The following is a 23,922-nucleotide window of genomic DNA, read 5'->3' as shown; positions in this document are numbered from 1 at the left end:
ACCCGTGTCCCCTGCATTGGCAGGCGGACTCTCAACCACTGCGCCACCAGGGAAGCCCCCTGACTTTTCTTTTTAACGTCTTTATTGGAGTATAATTGCTTTACAGTGGTGTGCTAGTTTCTGCTTTACAACAAAGTCAATCAGCTATACATATACATATATCCCCATATCTCCTCCCTCTTGTGTCTCCCTCCCACCCCTCTAGGGGGACACAAAGCACCGAGCTGATCTCCCTGTGCCATGCAGCTGCTTCCCACTAGCTAGCTATTTTACATTTGGTAGTGTATATATGTCCATGCCACTCTCTCACTTCGTCCCAGCTTGCCCTTCCCCATCCCTGTGTCCTCAAGTCCATTCTCTACATCTACGTCTTTATTCTTTTCCTGCCCCTAGGTTCTTCAGAACCTTTTTTTCTTTTTTTGGTTCCATATATATGTGTTAGCATACAGTATTTGTTTTTCTCTTTCTGACTTACTTCACTCTGTATGATAGTCTCTAGGTCCACCCACCTCACTACAAATAACTCAATTTTGTTTCTTTTATGGCTGAGTAATATTCCATCTTATATATGTGCCACATCTTCTTTATCCATTCATCTGTTGATGGACACTGAGGTTGCTTCCATGACCTGGTTATTGTAAATAGAGCTGCAATGAGCATTGTGGTACATAACTCTTTTTGAATTATGGTTTTCTCAGGGTATATGCCCAGTAGTGGGATTGCTGTTTCGTATGGTAGCTCTATTTTTAGTTTTTTTTAGGAACCTCCATACTGTTCTCCATAGTGGCTGTATCAATTTACATTCCCACCAACAGTGCAAGAGGGTTCCCTTTTCTCCACACCCTCTCCAGCATTTATTGTTTGTAGATTTTTTGATGATGGCCATTCTGACCCGTGTGAGGTGATACCTCATTGTAGTTTCGATCTGCATTTCTCTAATAATTAGTGATGTCGAGCATCTTTTCAAGTGCCTCTTGGCCATCTGTATGTCTTCTTTGGAAACATGTCTATTTAGGTCTTCTGCTCATTTTTTTTTTTTTTTTTTTTTTTTTTTTTTTGCGATATGTGGGCCTCTCACTGTCGTGGCCTCTCCCGTTGCCGGACGCGCAAGCCCAGCGGCCATGGCTCACGGGCCCAGCCGCTCCGCGGCACGTGGGATCCTCCCAGACCGGGGCACAAACCCGTATCCCCTGCATCGGCAGGCGGACTCTCAACCACTGCGCCACCAGGGAGGCCCCTTCTGCTCATTTTTTGATTGGGTTGTTTGTCTTTTTGATATTGAGCTGCATGAGTTGTTTGTATATTCAGGAGATTAATCCCTTGTCAGTTGCTTCATTTGCAAATATTTTCTCCCATTCTGAGGTTGTCTTTTCATCTTGTTTATGGTTTCCTTTGCTGTGCAAAAGCCTTTAGGTTTCATTAAGTCCCATTTGTTTATTTTTGTTTTTATTTCCCTTTCTCTAGGAGGTGGATCAAAAGGATCTTGCTGTGATTTATGTCATAGAGTGTTCTGCCTCTGTTTTCCTTTAAGAGTTTTATAGTGTCTGGCCTTACATTTAGGTCTTTAATTCATTTTGAGTTTATCTTTGTGTATGGTGTTAATGCACAGAGATCTCTTGCATTCCTATACACTAATGATGAAAAATCTGAAAGAGAAATTAAGGAAACACTGCCATTTATCATTGCAATCAAAAGAATAAAATAACTAGGAATAAACATACCTAAGGAGACAGAAGATCTGTATGCAGAAAATTATAAGACACTGATGAAAGAAATTAAAGATGGTACAAACAGATAGAGAGATATACCATGTTCTTGGATTGGAAGAATCAACATTGTGAAAATGACTATACTACCCAAAGCAATCTACAGATTCAATGCAATCCCTATCAAACTACCAATGGCATTTTTCACAGAATTAGAAGAAAATATTGCACAATTTGTATGGAAATACAAAAGACCCTGAATAGCCAAAGCAATCTTGAGAAAGAAAAACAGAGCTGGCAGAATCAGGCTCTTGGACTTCAGACTATACTACAAAGCTACAGTAATCAAGACAGTATGGTACTGACACAAAAACAGAAATATAGATCAATGGAACAGGATAGAAATCCCAGAGATAAACCTACACACATATGGTCACCTTATCTTTGATAAATGAGGCAAGAGTATACAATGGAGAAAAGACAGCCTCTTCAATAAGTGGTACTGGGAAAACTGGACAGCTACATGTAAAAGAATGAAATTAAAACCTTACTTTTGAGTGGATGAATACAGGCTGGTTACAGGCTCCTTTCTGCTTCCCTGTATCATTAACCTGTGCCTTTGGATGCAAAGATATTGATTTGGGTTGTTTTCCTTAGTGGCAGAAACTAGGCATGAGAAGCACAAATCTGTACTGTAGGAATCATGGACTTGTCCTTACCTTTGTTTAATCTCAAAGGGTGGAATGTTTCTCTACATTGGAGAGGTAATGAGGGTCTGACTCCAGGCCAGATTCCCACGTGTAATTCCTTATGTCCGATCATAGGAAATTACAAAGGCTTTGCGTAGCAGGCCCCATGCAGGAAAGCTGTCCTCCCCACACCAGACTTGGTGCACAGTCAACTCCTTGCACTTTCTGGAGAAAGCTGCAGTCAAGGACTAGGTCTCCAGCCCCCAGCAGCCATGCTCATATGCATACCTGCATTCCCAGCCTAGGTACCTCCTTTTGGAGGCCTCGTTATTGGGGTCCTCAGCTGAGATGCTTTTTAGTTGCCTCTTCTGAGACCTTCTTTTATTGGGAGACGGTGTCTTGACTAAAAGCTTCTTCTCTGCTCTGACTATTTTTCCATTCTAGCCCTTCTCTGTCTCTCCTCCCCATCCACTCTCCCCTGCGTCTATAAAATGGCAGGAGCCTTTTGTTCAGTGTTCTTTATAGTGAGACACAATTTCCCCCACCTGTGCTGCATGTCACCTGACCCTTACCCAGTGCTGTTCTATGGGGGAAATGGAACTGTAAGGAGCCACCACAGCTTTCCTTTTGTGGCCTCTTATATGCCCACAATAAGGGGATTAAAGCTTGACTGTTACTTTTAGTTTTGCTCGTTGTCCTAATTGGCCACGTCAACATCTAGCAGCTCTCAGTAGGTAATACAGAGAAAGCCAAGAGTCAGTGGATGTAAAGATGAAAAAACAAATACCCATTTTTGTGGTTATAGGTTATAGGTCTTTTTTTTGGTTTAAGTAAAAATAATCTCTCTGTATTGTCCATAATAACTTATCATGGATTTGCATTGTATTCAGGGGAAAAAGTCTGCTAGTAATTAAGAGTACATGTTTTCGTAACCTTGCATACATTTTTTAATGGAACGTTTTAGGATTGTAGATTACTGGTGGAACACGAGAATTAAAATTTTTCTTCCCGTGTGACTAATTCTACATTTCCTTCCATTTTCATAAGAAGATTATATCTGCACAACAAAGCCAGGACTTTCATCGTTGGGCATTAGTTAGGGGATTTCAAATTAGTTAGGGGATTTCATTAGTTCACATGCCTTACTGTGAACATAGGCTCATAAATGTTCCTGTCCAGCTTTTGTGGACATCTACAAGTTTCTATAATATTAAATTGTTATTATTAACTATGATATTAAATTTTTAATTCTGCCTTTGAGATCAAAATAGAAGAAAACATCTAAACCTCACAAAGAGCTCAGTATTGAATGTTTCTGGATGAAACACTTGGGCCTTCCAATTTTACTTGAGAGAACTATCACAGTGTGAAGTCAGAAATGAGACTGTCACTGGAGTTTGAGGCACTAATACTGCACTTGTAGAAACCCCGGAGCCTCAAGGCAGCTACAATCAGAAAGCCCTTATAAGGCATAAGTCTTCCTCCTTTCCCTCCATCCTCCCTCCCTCCCTCCCTCCCTCCCTTCCTCCCTTCCTTCCTTCCTTCCTTCCTTCCTTGTTTCCTTCCTTCCCTCCTTCCTTTCTTTCCTTCTTTCTTTCTCTCTTCCTTTCCTTTTTTAGGAAGGGACTATATTGTGTACATTTCTTTCAGTGATATCAGCTGATACCTCTGTGAGATTTTGAGAGAACAGGTAGAGGTAGTGAGAGGCAGTAGAGGTAGATGTTTCAAGAGATATAGAAGCATAGAGGAAGAGATAGGCAGATTTCACTGGGGTAGAATCTGACCACTTCTGGTCTTCTCCCCCTCTGATTGCCTCCCTGATGTGTGTGTATGTGCAGGTATATGCATGCATGTGTGTGCATGTGATATTTGTTGTTTACCAGGCACAGTGTTAGACGTTTTACATCAAAATTTCTAATCTTCACAATCTCATAATTATATTCCGCATTTCATGGAGGAAATAAAGTAGATCAGAAGGGATAAGCCATTAACCCAAGGTCACGCAACATGGTTAAGTTAGGATAAAAACCCAACTCTCTGGATTCAAAAACTATGTTCTTTTCATTAAGCAACCTTTCTTCTCTAGCCTGAGTAAAACCTGGTCTCAAAATCACCTTATTTTTTCTCTCTCTCTTTTTTTTTTTTTTAATAAACAAGGTACTCCCCTCACTTCTTTTTTCTTTCCTCCATAATCATATTTAGTTGAATTTAGAGTTATCCTGAGAATATTATCATCCTGGCTTGGGCAGCTTCATTACATGTGTAGTTTCATTACATGTGCCAAAGATATCATTAGAAAAGTACACATTCTGGCAAGAAAATCTCTAGTATATTATTCTCACATCAAATCCACCAAGAGCTTTGCACATTAACAGATCAAGAGAAAATCTACAAGTCTTTATTTCTTTCCCCAGTTATTAAGGCACAAAGACTGGAAAGGTCACTTTTGTAGAAACCCCAGGAGCCTCAAGAAGGCTACAATCTGAGATTGTATCTGGAGACCAGTTGGAAGAAAGATGCCTTCTGAGTTACCACCCTTCCCATTCCATTTACCTCTGAATCTAAAGTAAATAAAGGAAATGACCATGGTGATAAAGACCATCAGAACACACAGGATCAGAGTCATATCTTTCAACTACATGACATCCAACTGGAAATGTGGATCTGAAATGGGGACTGGAAAGAGATGCAAGAATTAAAAGGGTCACAGAGGGAAAGGAGAACTGAATTACAGACCAATAAATTTACTTTTCACATTCCTATTGCTCCATACTTCTGGGCTTATGTGAGGGTGAAGGAGAAGTAGGCTGGGTTATGTGGAAGACCTTGGAGATGAGTACATTTGGCCTAAGTCTGGAAGAAGGCTGCAAAGAGGCAGATACCCATTCTTCCACCCAAGCATCATGACACTTGCTCTGGTTGGCCAGAGTCTGAAGGACAGATAGACACTTGATACCTTTATCTTCTTTATGTGGTGCTGTAGCCCCTCAAGAATTCTAGACCTCTTGAGGAGTATGGTGAAATAGAATAGTCTAAGATGAACAGAATCTCTGAGATGAAAGAGATCTTACAATTCTCAAAAGTCATCCTCTTATCTGGAGCAGAAGTCTTCTGTAAAGTATGTTTTCTGGGTGATTATAAAGGTGGAAAACACCCCTAACTCATAATATTGATTAATATGTCTTGTGATGGGAACACCATTGCCAACAGTTAGGGTATCTGTTTCATTACTGGACAGCTATGTCTATTAAAAATTACTTTCTTATATCAACCCTAGTTTGTTTCACTGACATGATTGTTCACTGATTCATACTACCTTGTAGAGAAAGACAACCAAGATGGTGAGGATGAGGAAGCTGAAGTCAGGAGTCTTAAATCCACGTCCTTGAAATAACAGTTGAAATAATTGACAATATTCTTGTTGGAGAAGTGAAAACTCAGAAGTCACCAAGGTTGTTGCCCACATGATATATTCCATGTGGTATTAGACTGTACAAATGAAGGGTAAAGCGTTCACCTAATTAATATCTACTTTCCCCTATAATTTGATATAAATTCTCTGCCCTTAACTAGATCAGAGATCCCTTTTATAAGGGTAATAGCATAAATTTTAAAAAATAACAAAATTGCCCTGGGAGTGTGTGCATAAGGATCAGAGAGTGGAGAGTCACATACCTCTATTTTTCTCACATTAACATTTAGGAGAACTTCAAACCTCTTCTCATAAAGGATAGAAAATAATTTAAAACAAAATTGACAGAAAAACTTGGAAGATAGTACAAAGATGCTAAGAGTATTTAATCAGAAGATTGTGTGTGTGTGTGTGTGTGTGTGTGTTTAAATCTAAGCTGAGTTTTAAATTTTCTTTCCTTCCTGCATGGCTAGGAAGCATGGCTTCTAAGCATGGCTAGAGCTGTCCATGCTTAGAAGGAAAGTTAAGATGATGGTGGGGTGTGAGTGAAGAAAGACATGCCATAAGCTTAGGAGAAAAGGGGAGAAGGTTGCTGGCAAACACATGTAGCAGATGAGACACCAGAGAGGGAATTGAGACAGAATCCCTAGATTATGCTAATAGTAATGATAGTAACAATAATATCATACATTAGTGTTGTTTGTACTACACTGAAGTACAGGCCAAATGTCTTTGATATATTGACTAATTTAACCTAAAATAACCTTATGAAGTAGGCATCATCATCAATATTTTAAAGATGAGGAAACTGCAGTTCAGAGACTTAAAATAACTTTCCCAAGTTCACACAGGTAATATAGTCTTGCCAAGAAGTCTGACTCTAGTCTGGCACTGGTTCTTGGAAATAAACGGTATACATCTCTTGCAGATTGAGTGTCTTCTGCATCTCTTGCAGAATTAAAATGTACAATGCTTGTGGAATTTCCTGACAATTCATATTTGTTAAATGAATTGATAAGAGATTTCTGAATTGATAAACCTCAAGAAGGAAAATCAGTCCAGAAAAGGCACAGCAAACAGAAAGTTGCCTAAATAGGGAAGAAGGTTGCTAAATGAGATAGTTGTAGAGGAAGCAGTACCTTCAGGGGAAAGTCCATTTTAGGTAAAGAGAAGAAAGTTCAGTAGCAATTATAAAAGAGGTTAGTGGATGGGTGTTACCTGCGTAATTACCAGGAGTTGTGAGCAGTGTGGGTGGAGGCTTCTGTGATCAATCACTCAATTTTAGGTCCTCAAGGTAGAGCAAGCAAAAATAAAATTTTAATTCCCAGATTCATTCTTTGTTTTTTTTGTGTTTTTTGTTTTTTGTTTTTTTTGCGGTACGCGGGCCTCTCACTGTTGTGGCCTCTCGCGTTGCGGAGCACAGGCTCCAGATGCTTAGGCTCAGCGGCCATGGCTCACGGGCCCAGCCGCTCCACGGCATGTGGGATCTTCTCGGACCGGGGCACGAACCCGTGTCCCCTGCATCGGCAGGCGGACTCTCAACCACTGTGCCACCAGCGAAGCCCCTCAGATTCATTCTTAAGGATTCCGGGTCTGCTTCAACAATGACAGTGACCTGCAGCCTATTCTTGGGGCTTTCAGTTATATTCAATGGAAGCCTCATAAATCGCTAAATGCCCAGGCTATATTTCCCTGTAATGGTAAATTCCTTTTCACAAGGCTGATATGACTAAATATCTCTTTCTTTTTTACTTTATTTTTAGTCTTTTCATAGAGGAACAGTACACTACAGTTGTTGAAACAGAGGGCTAAGGAGTCTAAGTGCCTGGTTGGGGTCTGGGCACCACCATCATTTAATGGTGTGAATAGCTATTCAACTTCTTTGTGTACCAGATTTTATCACAGATAAACTCGAATTCACTGAAAATTAAATATATTAATCTTATAAAATGCATACTGCACATAATAAATATTTAATATATACTAGCTATTATCATAGCATCTTGCTCCTTTCCTCCGGCACTGATGGATACGGCGTTTAGTCTGCTAACATGGTTAATAAGCAAGACTCAGGTATGGACTTTCTTAGAGTAAAATATAAAAGCACTTTCAGTCTGGTCTGGTTTAGGGTATTTTGTCTTTATTTCATAGGAGAAAATTAATAAATAAAATCCTTTGAACTGTTCAGCGCTACTTTGTGAATTCTGCATTGTGAATTTTGGCTATAGCTACAGCTCCAGCTATAATAAAAAAAATTACCTTATCTTGCTGATCATTGACATGTATACATAATTTCCATGGGGACCTCCAAGATAGAGCTGATGACACATTTTAAAATACGTTGGGTTCAGCTGTCCTCAAACTTTCACAATTGCTTTTTCAATTTCACCCTCAAAGAGAGTCAGAGAGTCCGCCTGCCGATGCAGGGGACGCGGGTTCGTGCCCCGGTCCGGGAAGATCCCACATGCCGCGGGGCAGCTGGGCCCGTGAGCCATGGCCGCTGAGCCTGCGTGTCTGGAGCCTGTGCTCCGCAACGGGAGAGGCCACAACAGTGAGGGGCCCACGTACCGCAAAAAAAAAAAAAAGAGAGAGTCAAAGAGGAGAAGGATCAGTTTCAGTTGTCCATACAGACCATAAACTTAAGCGAAATATCTGTGGACATATGAATTATTTTGAGAAGAGGACTTTTTTACTTTGCATCAGTCCCTAAAATAGTCTATGACCCCAAAAGTTTAAGATATACTGAATTATTATCTCCTCTAAGATTAAAGTACAGGAAGAATTGGCATATTTTATTACGTGAAATGATGGCTGGATTTTTGGCAAAAATACAGCTATTACACTGAAAGAAATATATTCTTTTGCTATGGAGGAGAAGCATCATCAGTCTGTATCATTAAGCCCATAAATTTGGAGGCTGGAATCCAAACTCAATGACATGAGATCCAAAAGTTTATTGTTCATGTAATTCAAACAAATATTTGACGTACAAGAAGCCCAGGCTTTCTGATAAATAGCCTGTTACTCTTCTTCACCTAAACGTTTTGCCAGCTACTAAACACTTGGGGAAGGAGATACTTTCATGAAGTTCTCATCTTTCTGGTCCCACATACCTCTTTTTTTGCGATGCAAATAGATAATGAGGAAGACACTCACACATGTTGAAGTCAAGGCTACTGGTGTGCCCACTGACCAAGGAGGTATCACATTGCAGGAGCAATCTGAAGGAAAAAGAGAGAATCATCAGTTATTGGTGTGGAGACACTTTGCACTGGGGGAAAGGCACCAAGAAAGCAAGAGTTATATTTTAACGCCATCCCTTTGTATTTATTTAGAATAGGACCAAGGGAAAAAAATATGGCTAAGGCTTAGGACTAGAGGATCCCAAGGATCTAAAGGCTTAGGTCTAAAGCTGTTTGTCACTGGGACAAGAAGCAGAGCTGTTTCTAGGATGGGACCAGTTTGGGGCTGAGCCTAAACAGACCCAGAGAAAAGCAACTTATCTTTCTTTTTCTCTATCTAGTCCATCAATCAACGTGCCTCATTTGGAGGATGAGACAAATTTATGCACTAGTCCTTGTATTGTCTAGGTTCAAAATAGGCCGGAGTAGGATAGGTCTGGAGAAGTCTGAACTGCCTAAGAGATCATAAGAGCTCTGGAAGTAAGAATTTCATCAATGGAAGGGTGGTTAGACAGCATTTTGTTTAAAATCTTACTTAGCACATGTCGTGGTGTCACTTGAAAATAGTCTATGACGGGGGTGCTTACTACCACAGGTCATGCCCAGTCCTCTGCTGGGGAGTACTATACACAGTCTAACTTAGTGTTTAAAATATGGGATACGAAGATTCATGAGCATCATGGTGGCATAAGATACCCCTCATTTTTATCTCCCCATCAACAACAAAAATGTGGCATCCATGCATAAACAGAAGTACCTCTATAGGATTTGTGGGACACAGCACCATACACCAAGGGACCCAGGAGGGGTCTTGCTCACCTGTGTGTCAGGTAATAAGCAGACAGTATTTGGTACCTGCTCTGGAACATACAAGAGACTGTGAACTGTGGCTCCTCTCAGCTGTGCTCCTGGAGAACATGCAGAATATTGACCTACCAAAGAGAGAGTCTTTGTGGAAGTCCAGGTTTTCAGGCAGAAAGAGACCTCAGAAGAATGTAGTCTTGAAAGATAGAGCTATACCAGAAAGGATCTGTGCATTTGAAGCTTTTAAAATTGAGCACACCCTCAAATCAAACAGCTATTTTATTGTGTCTTAAAATTTTCCCCCAAATCCTCCAAGTCCATTTCCCCCAATACAACATAGTTGAGATGGATGAAAACTTTCTCCCTAGGAAGGGTAGGCCACCTGGTGTAACTCTCCCTGCATGTTCTATTTTCCTGATGCCGTGGAGTATTAAGTGACCTCTGCTCCGCTGTTTCTGCCCTGTGTAATTAGCACTTTATTTACTGCCCCTGACGGGGTCATTGGACCATTTAAGGAGTCAAGTAAGAAATATGTGTAAACTGTGTTACATGTTAAATGCTAAATGTTAAAAAGATCTCCCAGTTTGTTGGGAAAGCTATCACCATACGGGAAAAGAAAGGATTTCAATTTTACTGAAGTACAAGAAAGCCCAGGCTTTCAGATAAACAGCATTGTCAGAAGCTCTGCAGCTAAAGAATATCTAGGACCAGGGAATGATGAAGGACGTATGTCTAACATTTGTCCCGAGAGTTTAGAACATCCTGAGGTAGATGGGCTTGGGAATCAAGGGTCCGGCAGCTTTAGCTCTCCCACCCCCACTTTACATCTCCTGCCCTTCAAACCCACTTACCTTGTAATCTGTAATATAAATAGACACTGGGCACCATGATAAATGTCAGCAGCAGAACCAGAATTATGACCAGAATCAGTATCCAAATTGTATTCCATGGAAACAGTTTATCGGAAATAGATTCATCCGAAGCATTCAAGACCTCATGACAGTGGGATATTAGACCTAAGCCAGTTTGGGGAGGTAGTTATAATTGGGTGAGTGCAAAGTGACAAAGGGTCCGGAGTGGGACTGAGCCAAGTGTGATTAGTTTGAGACTGGAGCAAATGTGAATGAAGGCTGCTCACCCCAATTCTTCCCAACCATTCTGTCTCATGTTCTCCCTAAGGCAGAGCTGGGTTCTTCCTACTAGGCCTCAGACCAACTCAGTCCTTCAGTCCTTTTGTCTAAGCAACCAATATATGCGCATTTCTGAATTCTCCAATGTATTCACTGGGTCTGGCATTATTCTTCTTGAATACATTGAGACATACGTTTACATAAGCTTTCCTCCTTTACTATTCGTGTGAACAAGCACCTGCTTTGGTTTGCGGGTTTGCACATACTGAGCATAGACACCTATCAGTTTGTTTGGGAATCTGATGTCTTTCTGCCCAGAGAAATAAACACAAAAATGTTCTAAAAGTAGTAAACTGCTAAACCTGTTGGGAACTTATTCCTATTATAATAATCTTGAATTGGGAGACAGCTCTCAGCATCTGTCCAACACGAATTTCACAGACATATACAAATACTAATACATGTACATTTACTCAGCAGTTTCCAAGGCACTCATTTTATTCTATTTCAATCATTCAAGTATTGATTATTTATTGCTTACCTACTATGTGCCGTGCAATATTTGAAGAAACTGGGGTATATTACAACAAAGATCTCTATCTTTACGTTTTAGAAAGGGAGATAGATAAGTGACAATAAACATAATAAATAAGTTACATAGCAGGTTAAAAGGTGATACTACAGGCTTCCCTGGTGGCGCAGTAGTTGAGAGTCTGCCTGCCGTTGCAGAGGACATGGGTTCATGCCCCGGTCCGGGAAGATCCCACATGCCGCGGAGCGGCTGGGCCCGTGAGCCGTGGCCACTGAGCCTGCACGTCTGGAGCCTGTGCTCCGCAACGGGAGAGGCCACAACAGTGAGAGGCCCGCGTACCGCAAAAAAAAAAAAAAGGTGATACTACTATATAAAAAAGAAAAATTAAAAGAGAGTAAGGGGATAGGAAATGCCAGGTGGAGGGGGTGGTAAAGGTTGCATTTTTTCAAGTTGGTTTGTCAAAGTGGTCCTTACTTACAAGGTGAGACTTGAGTATAGATTTGAAGGAGATATAGGTAATTTATTGGAATTATAGCATTCTGGGAAGAGGGAACAACTGGAGCAAAGACCCCAGGCAGGAGCAGTTCTGTCACGGTTGGGGAACAGCAAGGAGTTCTGTGTGACTAGACTAGAGGAGACACAGAGAACATTAGGGGATGAGGTCAGATAGGTAACAGGGGCAGAGATAGTGCAGGACATTGTGGGGCATTTTACTTTGAATAAAATGGGGAACAATTGCAGGGTCTTGAACAGAGGGTGACATATATCTCATGTTTTAAATGGATCCTCCTATCCATGTGTTGAGAATATACCATAGCGGACAAGAGAAGTGGTAGGGAGAACTCTTCAGTTGCTATTTTGCCAATGTTCAGACCATGGGTAATGGTGTCTCAGACTTGGAGGGCAGCAAAGGTGGTAAGAAGTGGTGAGATTTGGGGTATATTCTAAAGGTAAAGCTAGTATTATCTCTCAACACTTGTGATGTAGAATATAAGAGAAAGATGGGAGTCAAGGATGACTTCAAGGATTTTTTTCTGAGAAAATAAAAATAAGAAGTGTGACTGGGAAGGCAGTAAATCACACAAGTTGACAGCTGATTAAGAGTTTAGTTTTTGATCTGTTTGTCTGAGGATATTTACTAGACTTCCACACTGAGATGTTGAGTTTAGAGATGAGACTAGAGTTTGGGAGAGAGGTCTGGGTAGAAGATATCATTCGAGGAATTCTTATCATATTGATTTTATGTAAAGCCATGAGATAGAATTAAGTCACAATAGAGATAAAAGACTCAAAGACTATGCCCTGGGAAACTCATATATCAAGAAGGCGGAGAGAAAAAGATGAAGTAGCAGAAGAGAATAAGGAAGAAGACAAGCAAGATGGTGAACAAAGCCAAGAGAATATAATATCCTAAAAACCAAGTGAAGAAAGTGTATTAATTTTTCTCTTTAGTTTATAAATTTGATGACAATGGCCATCATTTGAAGAACAAACACACAGATCTCACCTGATAGGGCAATGCTTGTTCCTTCCTCTTGACCAGTTACAGGTTTCGAAGGTAGCAAGTGACGTTCCCATAGGAGCTCAATCTTAGAAGAAGGGTCATCTTCAGATTGAACGATTTGTCAGTATCCTGTGAGTGAAATTTTGATGAAGGTAGAATGATCTCTCCTCTGCTGTCTCTCCATTCCATTTGAGGTTGTGGGAACCAACCTCTTGAATTACACTCCACTAAAAGACCTTTGGTATTAGAAGGATGCGCAAGAATCTGCATTTCCAGGCTTGTAGCTGGTTGGAAAAAAGGGGAAAACAATATTTAGGTGAAGGGTTGGGGAAACATAAGAGAGAAAGAAAAGCCCCCTTCTTCTACTTTAAACCTTATGCCCTTAGATACACTGATAGTCAAGCGCTGTGGGGCTCTGATTGCTTCCACAAGCTAATCAAAAGAGAAAAAGGCTAAGCCAGACTGAAGGGTTATGATATCCAAATTAACAACCTGGTCCTAAAAAGTCAGGAGAGGAAATGCCTGTTTGTTTCATTTATTCACTTAGTCAGTCAAAAATATTTATTGGTTATTTACTAAATCTAGGAGACTGGGCTAGGTCCGTGGACGTAATGATGAACAAAAACAATCAAGACCTCGGTCCTCATAGAATTTAGAGTGTAATATTTTTTCTTGTATCTTCATCGTTAGTCACATATGAGCTACCATAATTTATTAATAAGCAGTAAATAGCATAAAGGCAAGTTTTCAACTTTAATTGAAACTTTAATTTATGTGCTCTTTGAATAAAACAGGTAACGCACTACTATTATCAAAATAAAGCAGTAGATATCAGTTTAGAAAAAATAAACAAGTGTTTGAAAAATTTCAGGACATTGCTGGGGATGTTAAGAATTGCCTAATGCTTGGGCAAAGAAAGAATGAGTAGAGATTTAAAGAGTTACTCTAGAGCAGCTCTGTCTGATAAAAGATTCTGCAGTGTTGGAAATATTCCATATCTGTGCTGTCCATTCAGTAGCTTTTTGCAACGTGTGACTTTAGCACCTAAGATGTGGTCAGTGATCCCTTCTTGGCCTTTTGGCTAAGATCAAGATGTGGTCAATGAGACTAAAGAACTAAATTTTCAAGTTTATTTAACTTTTTACTTTAAATTTTGCCTAATTTTAGTTTTATTTAATTTAAATATAAATGTAAGTAGCCACATGTGGCTAGTGGCCATCATATTGAATAGCTTAGCTCTAGGCAATACAGATGAGTGTCACAATAGCTAATAAAAATGTTAAATGTGAATGGGCCTAGGTCCCTACCCTTGTGCCCTCACATTTGGAAGCCTTTCAGTTTACTTCAAGTCCTACATCTTGCCCCCATTTCTTTGTTATTCAGAAAACTAAGACTGAGGTGATATTGGAGGACACAAAAGATTATAGATGAAAGCTTTCTGAACTAGATTTAAGAAATAAGTAGTCAGCAAATTGACTCAGGGAGAAATGGGAATAAGAATGATCATTAAGGAGACAGTTGTAAAGATTTAGGTGGTTTATAGAGTCAAGTTTTACTAAAGTGTTGTCAAAAATAATTGAAAAAAATAGTAACAACTCCTGAAAGGATTCTGTTGATACTTTAAAGATCTAACAGTGCACATGGACCTAGGAAAACAGACAGTTCTTGCTGATAAAGGTAATATGTGCACAGACACAATTTGCATTAATCCTACACTCTTCCCCATTTAAAGACTAAATGCATGAATTTGAACTTGCTAACCAAACCCTGTAATACGAAATAGTCAGAAACACTAAGAATATTCCTAGTACTCAGCTTCAGATGGATTGAGAATCATGGATGCATAGAAGCCTCAGAGGGATCCATCCTTACCTGTTACCTTCACTTCTCTGATGGTCTCATCATAGAAATCACCATCTTTGAAGAAACAGTGGTACCACCCATCAGCAGCATTCACATTAAGGATCCTGAGGGTCACCTTACCCTCTCCAGTGGCTTCTTTCAGGAGCTCTGTCCACATACTTGGAGATGGTTTCTCCATACAAGTCTTTACCATTCCAGTACAGGTGAACAGGTTTTGTGTAGTGGTTCTAGAACCAGCATATTTCCATGTGTTCTGCACTCTGTGGTGGGGACAGCTGGCTACTGAACTCAGCTTTTCCACGTAATGGAGCCAATATTGGCCCCTGAATGCCATTCACTGTGAACTTCTCTGTGAAGGAAGACAGTAACCAAAAGGTGAGAGTATGAACCAGGAGTCACTGTGTATTGGACTCATATATGTACATGATGAGTTCCTAGCTTTCTAGGTATCAATGGGTTCTTAACATTCCTTCCAAATACCACCTATAGGACTGCCTTACCTTTTTAGTATCTTTCCAGAGACTCCCAAAATTTCCCTTTTATTTGATTCTCTTTAAATAGGATTAAGATAGAAATTTCAAGAAAATAAAGAAGAGACCAGTTAAAAGAGGGATATTCCATCAGGCTCAGTCCTTAATAAAGATCTCTGCGCTCACTAAGTGCCTAATCAAATAATGTAGACTGACTGATTTGCACAGGCAAATAAAGTCTTCTCTAAAAAATATGTGTGATCATAACACTTGCCTTTTCTCTTAACGTCAGGCCAACCACCAACCATTTTTATTTGGACTGAAAAAAATCCACACTGACTCTGACATCTGATATATTTCTCTTTTCATCCCTTTAAAACTCAAAAATTTATTTCTGGTTAGGGCTTTTTTATTTTTATTTTTTAAAATGTTATTGGAGTATAGTTGATTTATGATTTTGTATTAGTTTCAGGTGTACAGCAAAGTGAATCAGTTATACATATACTTGTATCCACTGTTTTTTAGATTCTTTTCTCATATAGGTCATTATAGAGTATTGAGTAGAGTTCCCTGTGCTATACAGTAGGTCCTTATTAGTTATCTATTTTATATATAGCAGTGTGTATATGTCAATCCCAATCTCCCAATTTATCCCTAATCCCTCTTTCCCCCTGGTAAACATAAGTTTGTTTTCTACATCTGTGACTCTATTTCTGTTTTGTAAATAAGTTCATTTGTACCACTTTTTTAGGTTCCATATATAAGCGACATCATAGGATATTTGTCTTTCTGTCTGACTTACTTCACTCAGTATGACAATCTCCAGGTCCATCCAAGTTGCTGATAAAGGCACTATTTCATTATTTTTTTATGGCTGAGTAATATTCCATTGTATATATGTACCACATCTTCTTTATCCACTCTTCTGTCGATAGACATTTAGATTGCTTCCATGTCTTGGCTATTGTAAAGAGTGGTGCCATGACCTTTGGGTGCATATAGTTTTTCAAATGATGGTTTTCTCTGGATATATGCCCAGGAGTGGGACTGCTAGATCATATGGCAGTTCTTAGTTTTTTAAGGAATCTCCATACTGCTCTCCATAATGGTTTTACAAATTTACCTTCCCACCAGTAGTGTAGGAGGGTCCCATTTTCTCCACATCCTCTCCAACATTAATTGTTTGTAGATTATTTGATGACGCCCATTCTGACTTGTGGGAGGTGATACTCCATTATAATTTTGATTTACATTTTTCTAATGATTAGTGATGTTAAGCATCTTTTCATGTGTTTTTTGGCTGTCTGTATGGGTGGGGCTTTTTTTAAAAAAAGATATTTTCTCTGTATCACTTAAAGGATTATATTTCACTTTAACAGATTATGTAGGATCTCATTGGGGGGAATTCTGCTCCATCTAGACTATGCTCTCTCACATTTTCGGTGGGGGATTGTAATCTATGGACTCAGAGAAAAATAAAAGTTTACTAAGTTATTAATTTATTTCTTTCAAATGAGTTTCTTAGATTTTTTTCCCCAGAGTAGAAAGCCACATACCATACAACTCATTGAAGGAGAAAATATGACTTGGATGTATGGTAAACCTTTATGTGATAAGGAACAAAATATATTTCTTTATTCATGTAAACATTTTAAATTTATTTCTTTGTAATTATGCAGTATTACAGATTAATACTGTAATACTTTAAAATACAGAATTATTTAAATGAGGAAAGTAAAAGTGTCCAAAATTTGCATGATAGAGGAATAGTGCTCACATTTGGACACACGTCATCCAATAACAGAGTGGGGAGGAAAGTAAAGACAAGTTCAGATACCACTAAGATTGCAATAATTGCTAAAACACATTGAGCACTTACAATGTGCATGGCGATATTCTAAGCATGAAAATTTTAAGTAAATGAAAAATGATATACCATGTTCGTAAATGGGAAGAATCATTTCTTTAAAAGTTTCAAATCTTTCTCCCCCGATAAATTATAATTTCAGGATAGTTCCAATATCCCAATAGTTTTTTTTCCCATAAATTGACAAATTGACACAAATCAATGTTGATGTGCAAAGGCTGAAGAATTGCCAAGACACAACTGAGGGAGAGGGAGAGAAGGAGGATGCATAAGAATAAGGAATATGGAAGCAGAATGAACAAGGGGAAGAAGAAAAGAAAGTACAATGGAGGCTGAATATATAAAAAATCTTTAGTATAAATTGAACCTTTTAGGGGCTTCCCTGGTGGCGCAGTGGTTGAGAGTCTGCCTGCCGATGCAGGGGACGCGGGATCGTGCCCCGGTCCGGGAAGATCCCACATGTCGCGGAGCGGCTGGGCCCGTGAGCCGTGGCCGCTGAGCCTGCACGTCCGGAGCCTGTGCTCCACAACGGGAGAGGCCACGACAGTGAGAGGCCCGCATACCGCAAAAAAAAAAAAAAAAAAAAAAAAAAATTGAACCTTTTTTTCTAATTAGGATTGTTAATATAAGGTATTAAATCACAATTTTTTTAGCAGTGAAGTTTAGCAATTTGAAGATTAGTATAATGTAGTAATTGTTAAATATTACTTTAAACAAGTTTTTGAATTTAGTTTAATAATATTTTATTTAATAGCTTTAATTTTACACCCATAGTGAAATTTATCTTTTTTAAGAATTCATTTGTCAGATTGTGATATCAGAATTATATAGTCAATGTGATATCATCTAAAATCCTTCCTACTTTTATTTATACTCTTGAGTTCCTCACAAAGCATGAAAACTGTAAAATTTTGAAAAGTGCAACAATAAATCTAGATTCTGAGTTGTTTTGGGATAGTTATTCAACAAGTATTTTTCCCTTTTACAAACTCAAATGGACATTGACATTAAATGGTTTTCTATATTTTCTTGAGCAAAATTTGGTAAATATCCTTTTATGTTTTTACATAAAACTGTCTAATTTACTAACATTACCTCATTTAATAAAACACTTTTTCCTGATCAGTCATGATTGATTTTTTGAGAATATATCAATTTTAAGCTTCCTTTGTTGAGGATGAATTCTCTTATTTTTCCTGAAGACGCCTTAATTTTGTACTTTACCAGAATTGTAGTTCATCAGACTGTTTCCCTTAAGAAATATGATATACGGTTTCCATTGCTGCTGTTAAGAAAACTGCTACCACTCTGATAGCTGTTCCTTCATTGATAAACATTCTTTCTCTCAGACAGCTTTTAAGATTTATTGCACTTTAGTTGTAATGAATTTATGTATGAATTTATGTTTCTTTTTCTAGCTTAAGCTTGATAGTGCTTTTTGAATTGGATAATTCTCATCTTTCTTCAAGTATAGAAAATTCTCACCAAATAAATGTTTAATTTTATTACTTCTCTTATTCACTATATGCTCTTATAAAATTTTTATATTCCACACAACACCTCTCAACTCTCTTGGGTATTACCAGCAGATGTCTTAAACCACCACCGCCTGCTCCTATGGGTGTCCCCTTGTTAAAATATTTCATTTTTTGTTTTGCCTTTCTGATACAACTGGGCTACCACAGATGTTCTTTCAGTTTAGAGAGTCAGAAATTCTCAAAGTTGACATTTAATTCCTGACTAGAATAAGGTGTGGGAATAGGATACATGCCAGACCCTCACATTTTTGTCCCCACCCCACTCATTGAGGGAAGGATGCAGACATAGTTGAAACTCTAGGACTCAAGGCCTTCTTGTCTCTCCCAATGCCTCCTGTTATATCGCCACTTGAAAAAGACCACCAAATAAATTTAGGTTTTCTCATCCTTGAGGCCAGAAGAGTATCAGTACCAATGTGTCAACTAATTGACTGATTAATCAATTAACATATAAAATATTAAAAATTATTTTGTATGTGGAAAAGAATACTATTTTAGGTGTAAACTGTTTAATCCCCATTTTATGATATGTTTGTATAATAATATTTGAAAATAATTTGAGCTACTTGAACACTGCCAATGAAGTTAATTTTATTCCCTTAAACAATTAAACTTTAATGTGGATCCAAAACACTGATTATTTTGAATGTGTTTTAAGTGCATTATGTAACAAATAAAATAGAATGATTACAAGCTAATTACCACAGTTACCTTTATATCTATTATAAAATAATAACGATAATTTCATCATTATTTTCTACTCATTTTTATATCTAGCTGGATATATAATTTGATACATTTTAAGGTTACATAATACATATTTTCATAAATTTTCAGGTTTATAACAATCTTACAGGAAACAAAGAAAAAAATGAAAAATTATTCTCAAAGATATAATGGAAAATATTAGAACATTTTTAATTAAGAACAACTGTAAAGCAAGGGTAACTCAGTGTGGATATTTGAGGTCATCAAATAAAAATATCTTTGAACTATTTCATAAAACAAAACATGTTTTGTTTGTTTTGTTTTCTATAGACTTTTATAGAAAAAATATTTTTTTAAAAAAGGTACTGAGCATGGAATAGTTCTATGAGATAGAAAAATGTATAAATATTATCATTTTTGAAAAATCTGAATTTGGCTCATGAGAAGAAAGCTCAATGAAACAGTTTATAATTTCAAATACATAGAGGAATTTAGTTTATGACAAAGATGAAATTTGGTATCAGTACAGAAAGATAGATTATTTAATAAATGGAAGGACAACTGGGTATGTTTTGGAAAAAAAAAAGTTATATTTCTGTTTAAATCCTTATAATAGAAATCATTTTGCATAGATTAATTTGCAAATATAAAATAAATAGAAAAAGTAGCTGTATAACTTGGAACATGGCCTAGAAAACTCTTTCTAAGCAAACACACCAGCTGGAAACCATGAATAGAAGAAATATTGAATTATGCAACAGAAAAATAAGTAAATAAATTGAATTATAAAGGTCAATAAAAGGTATAACAGATCAAGCATTAATTCATTAAATTAAAATTTTAATTCATTAAAATAAAAATAGTCTGGTCTGGAAAAGCTTTTTTTTTTTTAATCTGCAAAAGCTTTTGTCATGAGAAAGGAAAGATAAGTTATAGGCTGAGAAAAAATATTTACAAAAGATATATCAGATAAAGGATTTGTATCCAAAATACAGTAGTCCCCCCTTATCTGCAAGGGGTACATTCCAGGAACCCAGTGAATTCCTGAATCCACAGATAGTACTGAACCCTATATATACTATGTTTTCTCCTATACATACATACCTATGACAGAGTTTAATTTATAAATTAGCCACAGTAAGGGAACGTCCAAATCGCCAACATTTCTACTTTTTTGCTTTGGGGTCATTATTAAGTAAAATAAGGGTTACTTTAACACAAGCAGCGAGATACTGTGACAGTCGTTCTGATAACCAAGATGTCTACTAAGTAACTAAGGAGTGGGATACCCTGGATGAAGGAATGATTCACAACCTGGGTGGGACAGAGCAGGACAGCATGAGAGTTCATCAACCTACTCAGAATGACTCCCAATTTAAAACTTATGAATTATTTCTGGAATTTTCCATTTAATTTTTTCAGACAATGGTTGATCTTGGGTAACTGACACTGCAGAAAGCAAAACCACGGATGGTGGTGGGGACTACTAAATACAAAGTTTCTCAGAACTTAACAATAAAAAAAACCCAATATAAAAATGGATAGAACATCTGAGCAGACACTTCACCACAGAAGATATATGGATGGCAAACAAACACAGGAAAAGGAGCTCAACATCATGTGTCATTAAGAATTGCAAATTAAAGCAATGAGATATTACCTAAAACCTATTAGAATGGCTGAAATTCAAAACACTGACAACATCAAATGCTGACAAAGATGTGGAGCAAAAGAAACTCATTCATTGCTGGTGAGAATGCGAAATGATAAGCCACATAAGAAAACAGTTTGGCAGTTTCTTAAAAAGCTAAATATGTGCTTACTATATGTTCTAGCAATCAGGCTTCTAGGTATAACACAAATGAGTTGCAAACTACATCCACACAAAAACCTGAACATAAATGTTCCCAGCATCTTTATTCATAATTGCCCCCAAATTGGAAGCAACCAATACGTCCTGTGGTACATTTAGACAATGGAATATTATTCAGTGATAAAAAGAAATGAGCCATCAAGCCACGAAGAGACATTCAGGAACGTTAAATGCATATTGCTAAGTAAAGAGGCCAGTCTGAAGAGGTTATGTACTATATGATCCCAATTATATGACATTCTGGAAAAGGCAAAATTATGGAAACAGTGAAAAGAGCAGTGGTTGCTAGGGGTTTAGGAAGAGGGAGGGAGGAATACGTGGAGCATAGGGTATTTTTAAAGTGGTAAAGTGGTTCTGTATGATTCAGAAATGGTAGAAACATGGCATTATGCATGTATTAATGTTGTAAATTTGAGGATTTCAGGGCTAATCAAGGAAAAAGATATGACCACGAGGTGGTGGTAGCACACAAGAAGCCTTTATTTGAGCAGCACTTTGACAGGGTTTCTCAGGTGGCAGTCCCCACAGTATGAGACCATTTGGAGGCACAGGGAACACTATGCAGAAGGGGAGGAGGGCAAGGGTACTCCCAGGGGAGAGATGCGTTGGAGAGAGGGCTTATGTGTCTAGTAATGTCACTTCACAGAACAGTGAAGAGTTGAGGGCTCTGCAGGGCAGCAGTGGCTTGGGGTCTCTGTAGCTACAGAGTTTATCTTACCTATGGCTAGCAGATGTTGGGTGCAGTTTCACAGGACACACAAAGCAGACAGGCACTACATAGCTAAAAGTATGCTTATCAGGGATATATTTAAAACAATTGGATGCGTAAAAATTTGAGTTTGGCACTGGCAGGCTTTTGAGCTAATGGGTCTCAGCCTGACTTAAAGAAGTAAGTAATACAGGGACAATATATGGAGGCTACTTGTGCTCATTTATATAACAATTTGTTAAAACCCAGAGAACTTTACAACACAAAGCATGAACCCTAATGTAAACTTTATTCAATAATAATCTATCAATATTGGTTCATCAGTTGTAATAAATATACCACACTATGGAAGATGTTAGTCGTAGGGGAACCTTTGGAGGGGCTGGGTGAGGAAGGGAGAATGGAGTTGGTTATATGGAAACTCTATGTTACTTTCTGCACATTTTTTCTGTAAATCTAAAACTGCTCTAGAAAATAAAGTAGTAAAATTTAAAGCGTCAATGAGGATAAAAAGGAGGAAAAAATAAAGGGGGTACTTGGGAAATTTCATAATTTACAAAATAGAAAGTCAAAAAAACCCCTCTGGATGTTCAAAATATAATTAATATGTCAACAGACTGAATTATAAACTAGTCAGAAACATGTGGAATAGGTATAAGAGATAAAAATTCCTAAAAATTTAAGAGTTCTTAAAAAGCAGTGAGGGAGGGACTTGTCTGGCAGTCCAGTGGTTAAGACTCTGCACTTCAAATGCAGGAGCCACGGGTTCAATCCCTGGTCAGGGAACTAAGATACCATGTGCTGCAATGGTGTGGCCAAAACAAATTTTTTAAAAAAAGGTGATTCTTTCATAATTTAAAAAAAAAAAAAAAGCAATGAGGGAAAACCCAACAATGCAAAGGAGACATGGAGTAAAGACCTACACAGGCAATTCAGAGAAAAGAAATACAAAATTTCTCTGAAAGATACTCAGTCTTGTTAATAAAAAGGGTAAAATACAATCACTATGAAAATTTATTTTTCATCTGTAAGTTTGGAAAAGATAAAAAACTCTGATACCTGTAATATCTGAGATAGTGATACCATCTGTTGGTAGAAATGTAGATTAGTAACTATTTCAGAATGATATTTTCAATATATAATAAAATGGTACATAGTCTTTGAGCAGCAGTTCTACTCACTGGAATGTTTCCTACCTATGTACTCACAGGCATGCTCAAAACATGTGTGCAAGGATTGGTGGCAGCATTTTATTAGCCAAAGGCTGGATACCACCTAAATGTGCATCACTAAGATTTCTGTCATTTAATAAGCAGCTTTTGTTAGAAACATTAAAATCTTATATTCCATTTGTTTTCTCAGGCTTTCTTTTACCTATCTCTAAATACGTTATCTTTATTTCTTCTCTGCATAAATCCCTTTACAAATGCGAATTTTCATCACCTGTCAAGCTTCCACTAGCCCATCCCATCCTTCCTCGTCTGACACCTTACTTTACTGATAACTCACATGGATTCCAGTATGGATCTGCAGCTTAGACCACTTCCTCACAGTATAAGTGGTACGTAAATCATGTCTCCTAAATATGAATATTTGTTCTCAAGGGCAAGTATTAGGTCTTCTTTATTTGTTTCTTCTCCCTGGAACCTAACACAAATCTGGGTACATGATAAAGAAGACTTGCTGATTAGAGTTAATTAAGTTTTCCTAACCATTAACTGGATCTGATACCACAATGAGGTATCACTTCACATCGGTCAGAATAACCATCATCAAAAAATCTACAAACAGGGCTTCCCTGGTGGCGCAGTGGTTGAGAGTCCGCCTGCCGATGCAGGGGACACGGGTTCGTGCCCCGGTCTGGGAAGATCCCACATGCCACAGAGTGGCTTGGCCCGTGAGCCATGGCTGCTGAGCCTGCACGTCTGCAAAAAA

The 23,922-nt window shown here is 38.1% G+C and overlaps 1 protein-coding gene across 1 annotated transcript in view; it reads right to left on the bottom strand.

Annotated features, from left to right (window-relative positions):
• Positions 1-15,184, bottom strand: part of LOC103073264 (putative selection and upkeep of intraepithelial T-cells protein 1 homolog) — a gene marked incomplete at its 5' end in the record, with an annotated part of 28,632 nt that extends 13,448 nt beyond the window's left edge. Inside the window, 7 exon segments of the mRNA XM_082931507.1 lie at positions 4,949-5,071; positions 8,921-9,028; positions 10,645-10,786; positions 12,973-13,007; positions 13,010-13,243; positions 14,832-14,974; positions 14,976-15,184. Of these exon segments, the coding sequence (XP_082787633.1) occupies positions 4,949-5,071; positions 8,921-9,028; positions 10,645-10,786; positions 12,973-13,007; positions 13,010-13,243; positions 14,832-14,974; positions 14,976-15,184 (994 nt within the window).
• Positions 15,185-23,922: the final 8,738 nt, after the last annotated feature.

The sequence above is a fragment of the Lipotes vexillifer genome, unplaced genomic scaffold (assembly GCF_000442215.2).
Source record: "Lipotes vexillifer unplaced genomic scaffold, Lipotes_vexillifer_v1.1 scaffold1375, whole genome shotgun sequence".
NCBI lineage: Eukaryota > Metazoa > Chordata > Mammalia > Artiodactyla > Lipotidae > Lipotes > Lipotes vexillifer.
The sequence above is the reverse complement of the archived record's forward strand: the minus strand, read 5'-3'. Positions and strand labels throughout refer to the sequence as shown.